The sequence below is a fragment of the Chaetodon trifascialis genome, chromosome 18 (assembly GCF_039877785.1).
Source record: "Chaetodon trifascialis isolate fChaTrf1 chromosome 18, fChaTrf1.hap1, whole genome shotgun sequence".
NCBI classification, from domain to species: domain Eukaryota; kingdom Metazoa; phylum Chordata; class Actinopteri; order Chaetodontiformes; family Chaetodontidae; genus Chaetodon; species Chaetodon trifascialis.
Genome location: NC_092073.1, coordinates 12094025 through 12108493, shown reverse-complemented (window position 1 = coordinate 12108493; position 14469 = coordinate 12094025). Strand labels below are relative to the sequence as shown.

At 41.4% G+C, this 14469-nt stretch overlaps 1 protein-coding gene across 2 annotated transcripts in view; it reads left to right on the top strand.

Annotated features, from left to right (window-relative positions):
* tpk1 (thiamin pyrophosphokinase 1) overlaps positions 1-14469 on the top strand; it is a 66380-nt gene that overhangs the window by 43338 nt on the left and 8573 nt on the right. For both annotated transcript variants that reach the window (XM_070985986.1, XM_070985987.1), the window contains exon 8: positions 3244-3352. In XM_070985986.1, the coding sequence (XP_070842087.1) occupies positions 3244-3352 (109 nt within the window). The remainder of the gene's footprint in view (positions 1-3243; positions 3353-14469) is intronic.

Sequence of the window (14469 nt, the reverse complement as noted above, 5' to 3'; positions counted from 1 at the left end):
TTTTCCCCGTGTTGTTTATTTGCAGCATCCTCAGCATAAACAACTAACTGTCACACTTCCTCATGACACCTTGTAATGCGTTAAGTAAACCTTTCTATCATGCACTCCCTCCCTACTTCTTGTCATTATTCCAAAGGCGCATTGTCATTTGCTGCTTCATACCTCGACACCTCCAATTAATCTTACTTCAGTGAGGGTAAATTAAGCTCGTTTGTCAACGCAGCTCCAATTCGCTAGCGACTGATGAACGCAGACGCCTGTACATGAAGGTGAACGCAACCTTCGAAAGACCCAGTGCTATTTGTTCAAGTTACATCTGTAATTGAAGTGTTTACAACTTTTGCCAAATATCCTCACCGCCCGTATTCCATGCAATCATGGCTCTGTTACGTGCTTAGCTTTGGGATTCGGTGGCACAGTCAATACATAGAGGGTCCTTGATTTTCAGTCTAACACAAACAAGCACACAGCAAATTAAGACCAGAGGTAAATTACCACTTGTGTCCATTTTGCAAATTTGACAAGTGAGGATTGTTTCAGCTGTAAATATATCATGTATCGCCTTAAATCTACTTAGAAATGTAATATTCCATCAAACATGGACATTTAGCTTCTTCATTGCAGAGTAAATCAGTGCAAGTCTGAGTAACCGATATGCTCTGATTTAATCAGGATTGTGCCTGTTTGTTTTAGCTTTTGTGTCCCAGAGGAGGTGTCAATGTGTTATTATAGGGAAATGTGCAGAACTCCTGTGTTTTCTATAGCTGGCTCAGGGCATTGCATAATTCTCATGTCTTTTATCAAATTAGGTGTAGGGACACTGCAAGAGCTGCAGGCTTGTTTATTCGGAGTCCCTACACGACAAGAAGATGTTTTAATCAGTTGAGGTCCCAAGGTGATTCTAAATTTACTCTAAATTTGGATCTAAAGAAAAAAAGATGCGCTGAGTTCATCTGTTTTGCTGTTTTTCCTCGCGCCGCCTGCTCGATTGAGTCTTGGTTGGACGGCGAAACAGAGCCACATTTACTGAAGTTAGTATCCCAGCACCTGAAGATACAGAGCCTGCTCTGTGAGTTGTGAGACAGGAAATGCACAGTGCTGCGTCAGCCCGATCCATGCTATAAATCACTCTATAAGCGCGCAGACTCTAGGTCAAATGTACAAGCTTGTTTTCCTGATGCCCTTTTGAGGAGTGAAACTTGTCAGTACAAGAGCTGATTTAAATGATAAAGTGCGAGGTACGTTAAGACGTCCCAACTTGTGCCGTGCTGGAGCAAGTTAGCAACGATGTGGCATTCAAATATGAAATAAATATAAACAGGTGAAGGACTGACCTAGGATGGTCTGTTCCACATAAAATCCCAAGGACATGTGCGAAAGCAACTCTTTTACAGAGACGACCAATTGATAATGATAATTTTTAGGTCATGATTTTAATTCCAAATTACATTTTGGAAAACGTTATACCTGCTTCAACACCCGTCTGCCTGTCAGGTTTGTCATTGCTGACATTAGCTTTTGGCTCAAAGCACCTCTGTGCTTAAGCACAGGCTCACAGAGCTGCTAGCATGGCTGTACGCTCTTAGCATTGTTATATGTTTCTTAATCCTAATTCTCTGTTTATTACAAAGCACGTAAGCCTGTTTGTATATCGCACCACCCCCAAACGTGTTCACTTTCATTGGTAGCATTGATAACATGTCTGTCTTTGTCTTTTTAATTCAATTTCAGATCTGCCGCCAAAACATTGTCGCCAAAACACAAAGGGAATATGACAAAATAAAACCAAAAATGTATAACAGTATATATTGTAACATTATCTTGCATGGTTTATTGTGCCTTGTTCCTTATATATTTAAAATACTGCATTAGATTTGTCCAAATCCTAACATTCCCCGTGGGAGGTCCATGTTAATCCCTCGCCTTGTCCCTGCTTTGCATGTGTGTTATTGTTCATGTGCAGGGGCACACGCTTTTGTTTTCCCTTCTCTCTGTTCCTCACACGCCGTCTCTCTGACACACTTACACAAAGAGACGGTGTTTATGTATAGAAAACAACCTCGGGGATGTTTCCTTGAACACCAAACGCACCAAAGCTTAGAATTTTCCCATCATTCCCTCCCTCTGGGTCCGCAGCTCCAGGAAGCCAAGCAAAGGAAGCCTTGCTTTAAACATGTCACACTTTCAAGATTTCAAACTCTTAATTGAGTGTGCCTGACTTTGCTGTCTTTGTCTGTGTCTGTATGATCCTTTCAGGTGACTGATCTAAGCTCGAGCTGTCAGTGCTTTGTGCCTTTGTATTTATGCTTGGGTGTATGGCAGTTTGAGCATACAAGGCTCTTGTAGCCTGCAGATATTCAAAGTGTTTATGATACACAATTATCACTTTTCAGCTATTTTTGGCTTCCTGCACATGCAATGTTTCCTCAATCCATAGACGTGTCAGCGCTGAAGTGACATTGTGGTGTTACTGCATATCTTTTTCGTACGCTCTGAATGAGAGAAACTTTGTTTTGACCTTTTTACATTCAAAGATCAGGCTTTATTATAACTAGTGCATTCAGAGCAAAGTCATTATTCAGCCTGAAGGGTCTGACACTACCTTGCACCTACAACGTGTGATGCTTTGTGTTTTTCTCCAAGCCCCAAATGCTCAACGGGATGCCATGACATTTTTCAATTTTGTTCATGTTTATTTCCTTTGTAGAGCACTTTATAAAAAGACTTCATTGTATCTCAAAACCGCTTCTTCAACTCACCCAAAGTTGTCTTACCACTGTCAACCATCCTCTCCCATCACTGATAGATACTCGTCTGTCTAAGCTAATAAAATACTCTATTGTATACACTGCCCACTGACTTCAAATGAAGTATTCCTAATAGTACAACCTGTTGCTACACTTTGCAAGTGGAAATCTGGTTGTTGGTACAGTTATGGGGTGTCACTACTAAAATCTTTTGGCACCCCGTGACACACAGTAAAATAAGACTATAATTCAAAATGGCAGGGTATCCTTTTTAAGTGCGGGAAGGAACTGAAAATGGGTTGCCGAACTGACAAGAGCAATAATTTAATTTAATGAGCCTTGTTCCTTGGGCGGAGAAGCTCGGTTTCTCATTTGGGGCCGGAAAAGTTGAAGAAGTCTTGCACTGCATTTGTTTTCTCTTTTAGTTTAGTTTTTAGTCTCATTGTATCTCAGATAAAGACTCAGTCATTTTCACACTCCCACTGTGTGTCGGCAGGGCAGCCACAGACTGGTGGTGAACACAGGCCTGGAGGGGGACTGGTGCAGCCTCATCCCAGTAGGTGGACCCTGCCAAACAATCACCACCGGACTCAAATGGAACCTGAGTGAGTTCTCTTTTATCATTCGTAGCAGCCAATAATTAGTCACCATCTCTGCCTGGTACTTCATTTGTAGGCTTCATTTGCAAAAAAAACGCATGAAAGTTCATTTTTTAACTTGGAAACAAGGTAAAGAAAGAACTATTTTGTCAAAAAGTGGACAGAATATACATTTTTCATTATGCGTTTTACTTAAATATTTTATTTTGATTCATTTCTGCATCATATTTAGCTCCAAATTCATTCAGATCACAGTTTTATGATCCCCAAGTCAAACAAGTGTTTCTTTTCCCTTGTCGAGAGAAGCGGACTATAAGCACATTACCCGTGTAACGGGTTGGGACCACTCCTGAATTTTGATTATGCGTATGTGAAAAATACATGTTTGGGAGCTTGGTGACGATATGTATCCTGAAGAGAAGTGTTTCAGGTCTATAATGAAGGAGTGGACATTGTTTGATATTCCAGCAGAGGTCGGAAGACCACTCTGCTGATATCACAGGAGGAATTTAATATCAAGTGCTGAGAAAAGAGCATCTCCCCTCCCTATACACAACAGTTGGCTGCCAATACACAGGCCTCAATTTGAATTCACAGCGGAAACAACTTCTGTTGAATGTCAAACATGCATAATAAGATACAGTAAAGTACAGATGTTTAATTTGCCTCAGTCAAATGAATCTACACTTTATGTCGAAACAGATTTCATATATCGATGACATGCAGTATAGACGACAGTGAGCTTTTCATATTCTTTAATATTGTGAGAAAATCCAATCAGACACCCGTCTGAGGACCCCTGTTGTCTTACCCCACTCTAAGCCTTATGGCCAGCTGTGTTCTTAATGAGTTGGCACAGACCAAACTGCCACCAGTGTGGGGGGGGAAACCTGGACCTTCTGTCAGTGGGGTTGCATAATGTGTCTGCTTCTTGGTGGGTGTCCACTCTCAGCGTCTGTCCGTGCGTGCGTGTGTATCTTTCTGCGAGTCTATCCTCTCGAGCGAGCACGCTTGTGTGTTCGCGCTTGTTTAAACATGTCTGTATGCGTGTTTGAATATGCAAGTGTGTGTGTGTGCGTGTGTGCGTGTGTGCACGCCTCCAGCCCTGTTTATTAATTTGCTTTTTATGGATGTGTGTGGGGTTTTTTTGATCAGCTACTGTGTGTCGTATATTTACTCAGCACACCTGTGAGATGGCCTTCTGAATGGTAATGAGAGGGACTTTATACATAAGAGTCCTATGCAGATTAGCCAGTGATAACAAGATGCCTAATTAATCACATGCATATTTAGAGGGCTGGAAGTAATGATTTCCCGTTGGGGTTGGGAGGAAGGACCAGAATATGAAACAAAAATTTGTAATAGTGCATTTTTTTTCCGCATATGTTTGAGTTCTGCATGCATGAGTGTTTATATAGCAACAGTGCACCCTCTAATACCATCTTTCATTTATTTGTGCATTTGTTTTTACTGCTCCAATCTGTGTCTGCGCAGGGTTTCCAATGCGACTTCCTCAGGGGTCCAACTCCAGCTCTGCACTAGCATCACTCTCGGGTGACACGAAGACTCTTTAGAAGTCCATTGAAATGATCCCCCACACTTGGGTTCAAAGCCCGTCTGTGATGAAAAATATATGATCTTTCCATAAAGAACGAGTTTTGGGCTGTCAGCCATTAAAGCCTCTCTGCCCCAAAGGAGACTTTTTGCTTGCATCTGGAGCTTTTGCTTTAAAGAATAAAATGTGTAATGATTCATACTGTTTTGATGAACGCACATTTGGACTGACTCGTCAGTTATTGAGCAAGCTTTTTTTTTATGCTTGTACTCCAGGGGAGTGTGCAGGATGAGCTGAAATACCCTTTACCCAAGTTAATTATATCTGGTGAATTTTTTTTATGTTAGTTGATCAAAAATTTATATTGTTGTGAGATCAGATGCAGTGCACATGTGTGCTCGCAGGGCTGAGCTTCAGCTTGCAGTGAGAAGATACAGTTTTTGTTTTTGAATTTTTGAGAAGTCCTGAGTTTCTATCATTTATTCTTTCTCTGCAGCAGTGCGAATGCTTCGCTTTGGCAAAGCTGTCAGGTTTGGAGATGGAAAGGCTGAGTTTCACAGAATTTTAAAAAGATACTAATTAGCAATTTTGACATTTCCCTTTTAATGCCAGAACAAGAGAAATTTAAAAATTATATGATTGAAAAGTCATAAAAATATCAAAAATATAAAATATCACACCTGTAGCACGAGCAAAGTTTCCATTCACCTCCCTTGTAGTGAAGTTTTGGCAAAATGTTAGCAGTGGATATCTCAAAACCTCAAGAACATGCATGACTAGATACCAACAGGTAAAATTAGCTTTTGTCATTTTGTTTAATTGGCCCTTCAAGACACGAGGGCCTCGCAGAGACACCAGTGTGAACTACACTGGTACCTTGGAGCACATGGGTCGATGCCCCGCGTTACATGGGGGAAGGAGATAGTGCTGGCAGCACCATCAGCTCCTGAAGGTCATGTCAGAAACAATCTGCTCAGAAGCTTCTGCAGGCGATTTGCAAGCAAAAGCGTTTTCTTTGAAAGAAAAGTAAGCAAGAGGGGATGGTTTTGTTTTCAAGGGCTGTTCCTGTAAGAGTTTCCAGCACCGTGCCCACACTTTAGCTTCATTCTTTGCATCTTTTCACGTTAATTGTATATCTTAAAAAGCATGCAACAGAAACATGCTGAATCCTTAATGATTTAGCATACTTACAGCATGATTCTGTCTGGATATTTGATGCAGACTGTAGCTGCCCTGGAGCAACAATTGTGCTTCAGAAAAATTTGAATTTTGAACAGTTGAATTTATCATTGTCAAGGTAAATATATAAAACTGTTGCCATACTGATTCTTAGTGCTATCACCCAGCGCCCACATTAGAGGCTGGATGGCAGACTTTTCAGAGCCTTCAGCCTGTTGGCCAGTGAGGTAGAGAAAAAAGATAGGATGAAAAGCAATCTGCAACGTCACCGAGGCAGTGGAGAAAGCTGCTGGATGGCTGTGGCTCAAGAGAGTCTTTGTTGAGGCTGCTGTCTAATGAAAGGACTGCACTGCGGTAATGATACTAAAGGAGGGGTGTGTACTACTAAATAATGAAGTGACTGCAGTGTAGTAAAGGTAACAATGTAGGAGGGGATTGTACAGTGTCATAATGAAGTGGCTGCTATGTGCTAATAGCCGTGCAGGAGGGCAGCGCATGCCTCGTATACTGGGCGTTAATGTGATGTGGTAATGAGGGCGCTGGCTGGAGAGATGGGTGCATGTCTGAGTTGGCATGAGTCTGGCATGCGTAAGCTGGAGTGATTCACACTGTCCTTTTTTGCTTTGTTCTTCTCCTTTACTTTCAAATTTGCTCTCATTCTCACTCTCCCTCACACTCCTGCTATCGCTTCCCTCTCATTATGAGATACTGTGACAGCTGAGCTGCTTATCACCTTCTGTATGTAACATTAATTTTCAATCATCAGTCGTAAAATCCCCCAAGGGAAGTGTCAGGAAATACTGCCTGTGTGTGTGTGTGTGTGTGTGTGTTTGTGTGCGCGCGTGTGCATTTCCGTGCGTGTGTGTATCTGTGCACACGTGCACTGTCATCCTCTTGCTTGTGTCTATGTGTCCTTACATGAGTGAACTTGCATTCATGCATATGTGTGTATTTTAAGAAGGTTTGTGGGATTACAGTAGCTCAGGGCAATATTCCTTAATGATATCATTTCTCACAAAAGGTTTTTAATATTCATGCTAATATTTCACATGCACACACTCCATTATACACTCCACCCTTCCATTTATATGTGATAAGTAGACAGGGATGTCTCCAGAGTGTCGCTACATTTGTGTCATCTTAGCAACACAGGCTAAAAAAAACACTACATGCATAATTATATGCTAACACTAGATTTATCATAAGCACATATATTCAGTACATAATCAAAGCATATCTTCTTAGGAGGTGTCTCTATTTTATTTGCATTCAATGCATGAGGAAAATTAAGTGGGCCGAGGAAATAAGGTAATCTAGATTTTGCTAATTACACAGATTAATTCCTCAGACTAGTTGTTGGGTATAAACATCTTTAATCAGGAAAAGCCCTGAGGTCAAATATGTTTTACTGTCTTTCAACATGGTGAGACTCACACAGGCTTATGGTGTAAATTCTGGTACTCAAATTATCAAACAAAACATAGTAAAATCAGCATAATGTCTCTTTTCACACTAATTCCATCAGGGCAATTTTTTTTTACATTAATATCAATGAAACTGACCAGAATAGGGGATGGTATCAAATAAAGGCCTGGTCCTGTGTGCTGCATATATATACATATGGTGATATTGAAGTACTAGCAGCTTACTCCTGTAAAAAAGTTATGTTTCAAGCTAACATGCAAGGTGCCAGATTGGTTTCTCATACTCCAACAAAGCCCCAAATCAATGGCCACATCAAAGTGGTTGGTCTTGTGACAAAGGACAACACCCCAACGAATTTTGTTCATATAAGTGCATCAAAGTGGTTTGGTGAGGTGACGTGAAGAGGGAGCATTGCAGAGACAAGGGAGAGGTCGACTGGGAGGGAGGGAGCAACTGAGTCGGACAAAAAGAAATGCAAGGTGGGAAAAGACGGATCTTGGGAAAGAACTGAGATTAGGTTGAAAAACGGTGGTGCTGAGGTGACGTATGAGAGGGAGAGGAAGAGGCATGACAGGCGTCTCCTTCATTTGATGTTTGAGGATGCTGACACGCAGCAGGAAATGGAGGATTATGGAAAACCTTGGGAAATGTGTGGGAGCTTTTAGCAGGAGCTTTTGTGCATGTACACACACACACACAGAGTCATAAACTCAGCTGTAATGTAGTCAATTTCTAACAAAGTATTCTTTGCCTTTCCTTTTTGGACAAGAAGTTCCCTGATTCCCTCATCTAATCCTCTTCTTCTGTGCTCACTTCTTTTATATTCCAATTATTTGTTGTCGGATTACAGAAGATAGCAGAGGTGAGGGGTTTTTGTAGTAGAGTGAATTTGTACAGCAGACAGGCTGGAAGGGGTGCAGTTTCTGTCTCAAGAACACTATTGCAGACGCTTTGCAGTATATTGGCCAACAAAACAGCTTCATCCAGTCAGTGTATTTATTTCCTCTGGTTTCGCTTTCCCTCAACCTCCTACTATTTACTATTTACCCAATCTCTGTTGAAACGTCTGTGGATCCCATACTTTAGACAGAGGCAGTGCAAATTTGTTGAATGTTTCATTGAGTAGATCAATTCATGCTCTCAACATGAATTTGCAAAAATACTCTTGACCAGGGTTTGAAGTGTTGCACTGCAGGATTACTGTAACCTAGATGAAGTTGTCTTCCTGCCTTCTACAACCATGTAATTTGCTTTTCAATCTCAGAGATATTTCACAATAATTACAGAGTATATGTTGTTCTATTAAAGTAATAGTTCGACATTTTGGGAAACGCACTCAATCGCTGTCTTGCTGAGCGTTAGATGAGATGATTGATGCAACGGTCATATCTGTAAATACGAATCTATAGTCAGCAGTAGGGCTGTCACGATGAAATTTTAGTTGATCATTAACTATCGTACAGATAATTGAAATTAAATTGTCTTGTTCTGTTCATTTTATCCCACTATAAATCAAAAATATGATCTCATGTGAACCTGTCGATAGACAGCTAGGAACTGGACAGAAATATGTTGGTTGTCTTAGCTTAGCATAAAGACTGGAAACAGGAGGCAACAGCTAGTCTGGCCGGTCTAAGTCGTGGTCTGCTATGGTTTAGAGCTCCCTTGTCCAATAACGTCAACCTGGAAGCAGAGAGCGAGGCGCCCTCCACTGTTCTACTCATGGCCGCTTCTCTGCAGAAAAAATGTTGTTTTGTCACATGTTTTCAAACAGGAAATCATAGCTCAGACTGGACAGAATTAGCTGAGAGTGCACAGTGTTAAATATAATAACAGTGGTTAGTCTCAACCTCTTTCCTGGTCAGAGTGCTGGCTGGCTGCTGTTCGTTTCAGGTCTCCTGATCTACTGCTCTGCTGCAGTACATTTTCACCACAGGTCCGTCCATTTTATTTGTTCAAATTATCCTTATTCTAACTGTCAAGCAGTGCATCTGTTCCTTTCTTGGGCCAAATAATACAGCAACCATCTGTGGAAGCTTTCCTGATGTTTGTTTTTAAGCTTAATTTGCTTGTTCTGCCAGCATAGAATTAGATTTATTACTGTATATTCAAATGCATAAAAAAAAAGTTGACATTACGCTTTTCAATTCAGACTTTAAAGTGAACCACACACTGAGTTCAGTTCACTTCAGAGAGATCTGACTTTGTTCGGCTCAATCACACAGTTTATCCGCACAGCGCTGTTGGGCTCTCTTGAGAGGTTGAAACCCACAAAGTGTGAAAACCCTTAAAAGATAAAGCTCTTCAGGTCTTTGTCACTTACCCTTGGATTGTTTTAATGTTGTTTGTTGGATCTGCAATATGGCTGTCAACAAATATTCTAGATTTAAATATATATTTGAATTTTTTTTGTTACAGAGAAGATCCGACATATGTAAATCTTTCCTGTCATAATGTCCGGTGAAAGTAATTCTCAAGTTAAGCGTGAAAATATTCTGGCTCTTCTTTCTGTCTTCCCCCCAATTTCAATGCATGTTGTCTCTGTTAGTCACGTGGACACAAAAATAGGGAAAACAGGCTCCATAATCAGATATGTGATGTTTTTTTTTTTACTGTTTGCCTGGGACATTGGATCTTTCAGGACAGGTGGAACAGCATCAATTGGAAACTTTACTCATTTTCATTGATAGAAGTTCAGCCAGAAGCTCATTCTGTGTCTTTTTCGGGTGACTGTTTGCACCAGAAACAATGGCAGACTTTACTTTTAGGCCGTTTTTGCTTATATCCTTTACTGTAGAAGCTCAAACTGAGCTGATGATGCCAAAAAATATGTAAAGTAAGGGTGAGTACTTTGCACATAAACTTGCACCGAGCTCTTGTTGGCCAAGCTCTGACTCTTGATTGGTGTTGCCTGCAGTGACACTTTAAGACCCCCTACCAATTTATTTGCATTAAGTAGCCCGAACCTTTACTTTTCCGTGCTCATTTTCTTTGCTGTGGTGCTTTCCATTGCCCTCGCTCCCCCCTACAGAAAATGAGACCGCGTACAGCAAATAAACTACAGTAGCATTCATCTGACATAAAGGGATGCCACTGAGTCTCCACGGCCGTGAAAGCGAGAGAGTTGCCCACTGGAAACCACTGACAGGATCAGCTCTAGCACAGACCAACCTGTGTTTATGTGCGACTGTTCAACCACATTAATGCCTATAGTTATTCAGAGGACGGGGTGCGCTCTACACTCTGGATTCATTTACACTGATTATGATGTTTAGCTGTGTTTGGCATTCAATCTTGCAGAGCTGAAGATATATTCATTTCAGCAAGCCTCAGACACTCTGTGTTTTTGCATATTGAAGTCACTAAGCAGTAGTTGGGGTGTTAATGACCTGAATTATTGTCTGTGTTTTCGTCCCTGTTAAGTCACCATAAGAAACAACTGTGGCAAACCCATGAAGCCAAGGTCATTATTCCTTCCCTCAACACACACCTACACATCAGTGCTTTATTTTCTTTCCCCTTGAAACATCAGGAGGACCAGACAGGAGCATCCACAGGTACTGTAAGCATGCACCTCAATTACCTTCAGCAAACAGTTATTGATACCTCATCCTTATGCCAAGCACATATATGCACGGATTAAAGATAAAGTGTAATGAGCAGCTCAGTCGAAGCATACCAGTAAGAAGCTACATATTTAACCCACTAAAGCTCACTGTTATTATAATACAGCTTATTTAACGGCCTCATAAATTCACTATGTCTGCGCAATTGCCCTACATGATAACATTTACTCACAAATTTTCCGTTTTTATCCCTTGATATGAATTGAAGCTGAGGTTGGAGTTTAGGGAAAGACAGTAGGAGAGGAAGTGGGTCTCATGTAGATTCTGTAGGCCTTCATAATACTGTTTAGCCTGCGTGTATTGGAGGCAGTTGACCGTTAAATCAAACAATGTGTTCATGGCTGTGGTTTGGTGCACCATTATTATTCACAGTGGGTGAAAAGGGCATCACACAACATACTTATATATAACATAGGTCAAGTCATTTTAATGCAGACATGTTACATATTATAGCTTGATGCGTCATTTTAATACATTTTATAGCTTTTTATTGCTCTGTTGGACTTAAAAAAATCTCAAATATTGTTAAAACCAGATCCTGTTAGAGAGTTCCATCTTAGCTTTAACATTACATTTTCTCCCCGTTGCTTTCATAGCGATGCGGAGGCTACTTTTAGGAGATAAAACCTTCCTTGGCAGTCAAGTTAAACAGACACTTTGAACAGAAGTTACGGAAAGACTGCCTGGTTTTTGAGAAGACTGAATTTCTTGAAATCACACAAATTGCTGACAAAGTAAATCAGGCGATGTCTTTGAGGACAGTTATGCTCCATGGCTTTTATGGCCTCGGTATGTTCAGAGTGTAAATTACACAGTCTTATGATCTTTGACAGTCCAATCAGTGTTACTGCTGTCTCCTCAGGCTTGACACCTTGGATATTATATGCAAATCATGTTTTATTACTGTGTGATTTAAAGATGTGGCATAACTTAACATAAGTCTAAATCACCCCATGCTGTAATAAGTGTGTCCCAAAAGTTGTTCAAGTCCAAAATCAGCCGTTATAGAGACTTCATGCCAATGTTTGTTGTTAGGACTTTCTAATATTTAAGGTATATGATGTTTTAATTTGGATTGTGACCTGTACTCAGAGCTCAGCCATTGTCCTGAGTGGAGGTCAGAGGCCGCTGCTGGCATATTAGATAGTCCCTGATGAAATAAACAAGCTCTTAATCTGAACTCTCACACACAGAAACATCTCTCCAGTGGTTTAAAATACAATGCAGCTCAGTCAAAACCATGGCAGCCGCAGTTTAAATGACCAACACATGCCTCGGGCTTTTTGCTTTGTCTTTAAACAGCCATTTCCCATTATCCCTCTCTTTGGCTGCCATCTATTATGTGCCTTAAGAAGTAAATGGGGGTCAAGAGCTATAGACAGTGGATGAAATCCCTTCCAAGTGTGCATTTCGAGGGCTTTTAAATCACCACAAAACTTTATCCCAACACGTAAGAAGCAAAGCAGTTATGGATGATTATGGTTATGAAGGTCAGTGAGACAATAGGTCTCCATCTGTGACTGACAGAACTACTGTCCTACGTGTGTGTGTGTGTGTGTGTGTGTGTGTGTGTGTGTGTGTGTGTGTGTGTGTGTGTGTGTGTGTGTGCGTGTTATGTGCTGGCATGCAGAAAACCTCCTTAGTCATTTCTTTGTGACTCAGCCCTCTTCCATCTGACAGCTTAATATTAAAAAGCCTTCATCCTGCAGCAACACAGTCTGAGTTATGGCTTCTGGCACGGTGTGTGTGATTGTGTGTGTTAAAACCTGCTTCGTCATGATGTTTTCGGCTTAGCATGGATCATAATGAACAACAAATTTGAATAGCTGTTATCCACGAACCAACTCTTGGCTGCATACTGCGTGTGGGTGGGTGGGTGGGTGTGTGGGTGGGTATGAATGTATCTTTTCTTTTATGTACTTGTGTTTTGTATTACTAGCGTGCCTGTGTGTGTGTGTGTGTGTGTGTGTGTGCATTTGTTTCATTGTGCTCTTTGTGTTTCACCGAGTGTGAGTTTCTTGTTATGTATGGGTATGCAGATAATTATATGAATGTGTGTGTGTGTGTGTGTGTGTGTGTGTGTGTGTGTGTGTGTGTGTGTGTGTGTGTGTGTGTGTGTGTGTGTGTGTGTGTGTGTGTGTGTGTGTGTGTGTGTGTGTGTGTGTGTGTGTGTGTGTGTGTGTGTGTGTGTGCGCGCGCGCGTGTTATGCATGTGACAAAGAGTGAGAGAAACTTCTGTGGACCATGAACAATGGCTGTCAGCCCACTGGTGACAGAATGGCTGAGGAGGTTTCCTCTTTAAGTTTTCCATTCAGCTTCATATGCAAATAAGATGCTTGTTCTCCACAACACTGGTTCAGTATCATCGGGCTCATACATCCACGCACTAACAAGCATCAGACACTCGTACACTCACACACAAAGCCTAAATGAAACATACACACATGCACTTAAAGTCAGGAATGGAATTTATATAATGGCAATATTGTGACATCCATCCATTTTCCATACCGACTATCCCTTTCGGGGTTGCGGGGGGGCTGGAACCTATCCCAGCTGCTATACCAGTCGATTGCAGGGCAGCATACAAAGACAGACAACCATTCACACTCACACTAAAGGGCAATCTTAGTCACCAATTAACCTAATGTGCATGTTTTTGGTCTGTGGGAGGAAGCCGGAGTACCCGAAGAGAACCCACGCATGCACGGGAAGAACATGCAAACTTCACACAGAAAGGCCCCGCCCGACCCGGGGATCAAACCGGCGACCTTCTTGTTGTGAGGCACGCACACTACCTGCCGATCCGCCGTGCCGCCCATATTGTGACATATAACCCAGATTCCAAAAAACTTGTAAAAGTTTTACAAAGTGTCCATGTACCTTCATCCTTTACACAATCATGTGTTCACAAAGTGGCGAACTCGCTCCATCCTCACTTGTGAACCACTGAGCCTTTCCAGGATGCCCCTTTCATACCCAATCATGATACTCTCACCTGTTACCAATGAACCTGTTTACCTGTGGAATGTTCCAAACAGGTGGGTTCAAATTCATAATGAACATATATTTACAAAAATCAATGAAGCTGATGAGCTCAAACATTAAATATATTGTCTTTGTGCTGTTTTCAATGGAGTATATGTCAAAAAGGATTAGGATTAGCATGTTTTCCATCTGTGCATTCATGTACCCACAGGCCTTTTCTCTCCCTCTCTTCCTCTCTCCAGCCCTTCCATATCACACTTAACATTTGCATTTAATATACGCTCACACATTATTCCAAACAGCGTGTTATCAGAAAGGTAAAGCTCCTTCAAATGACACACCAGATGGGG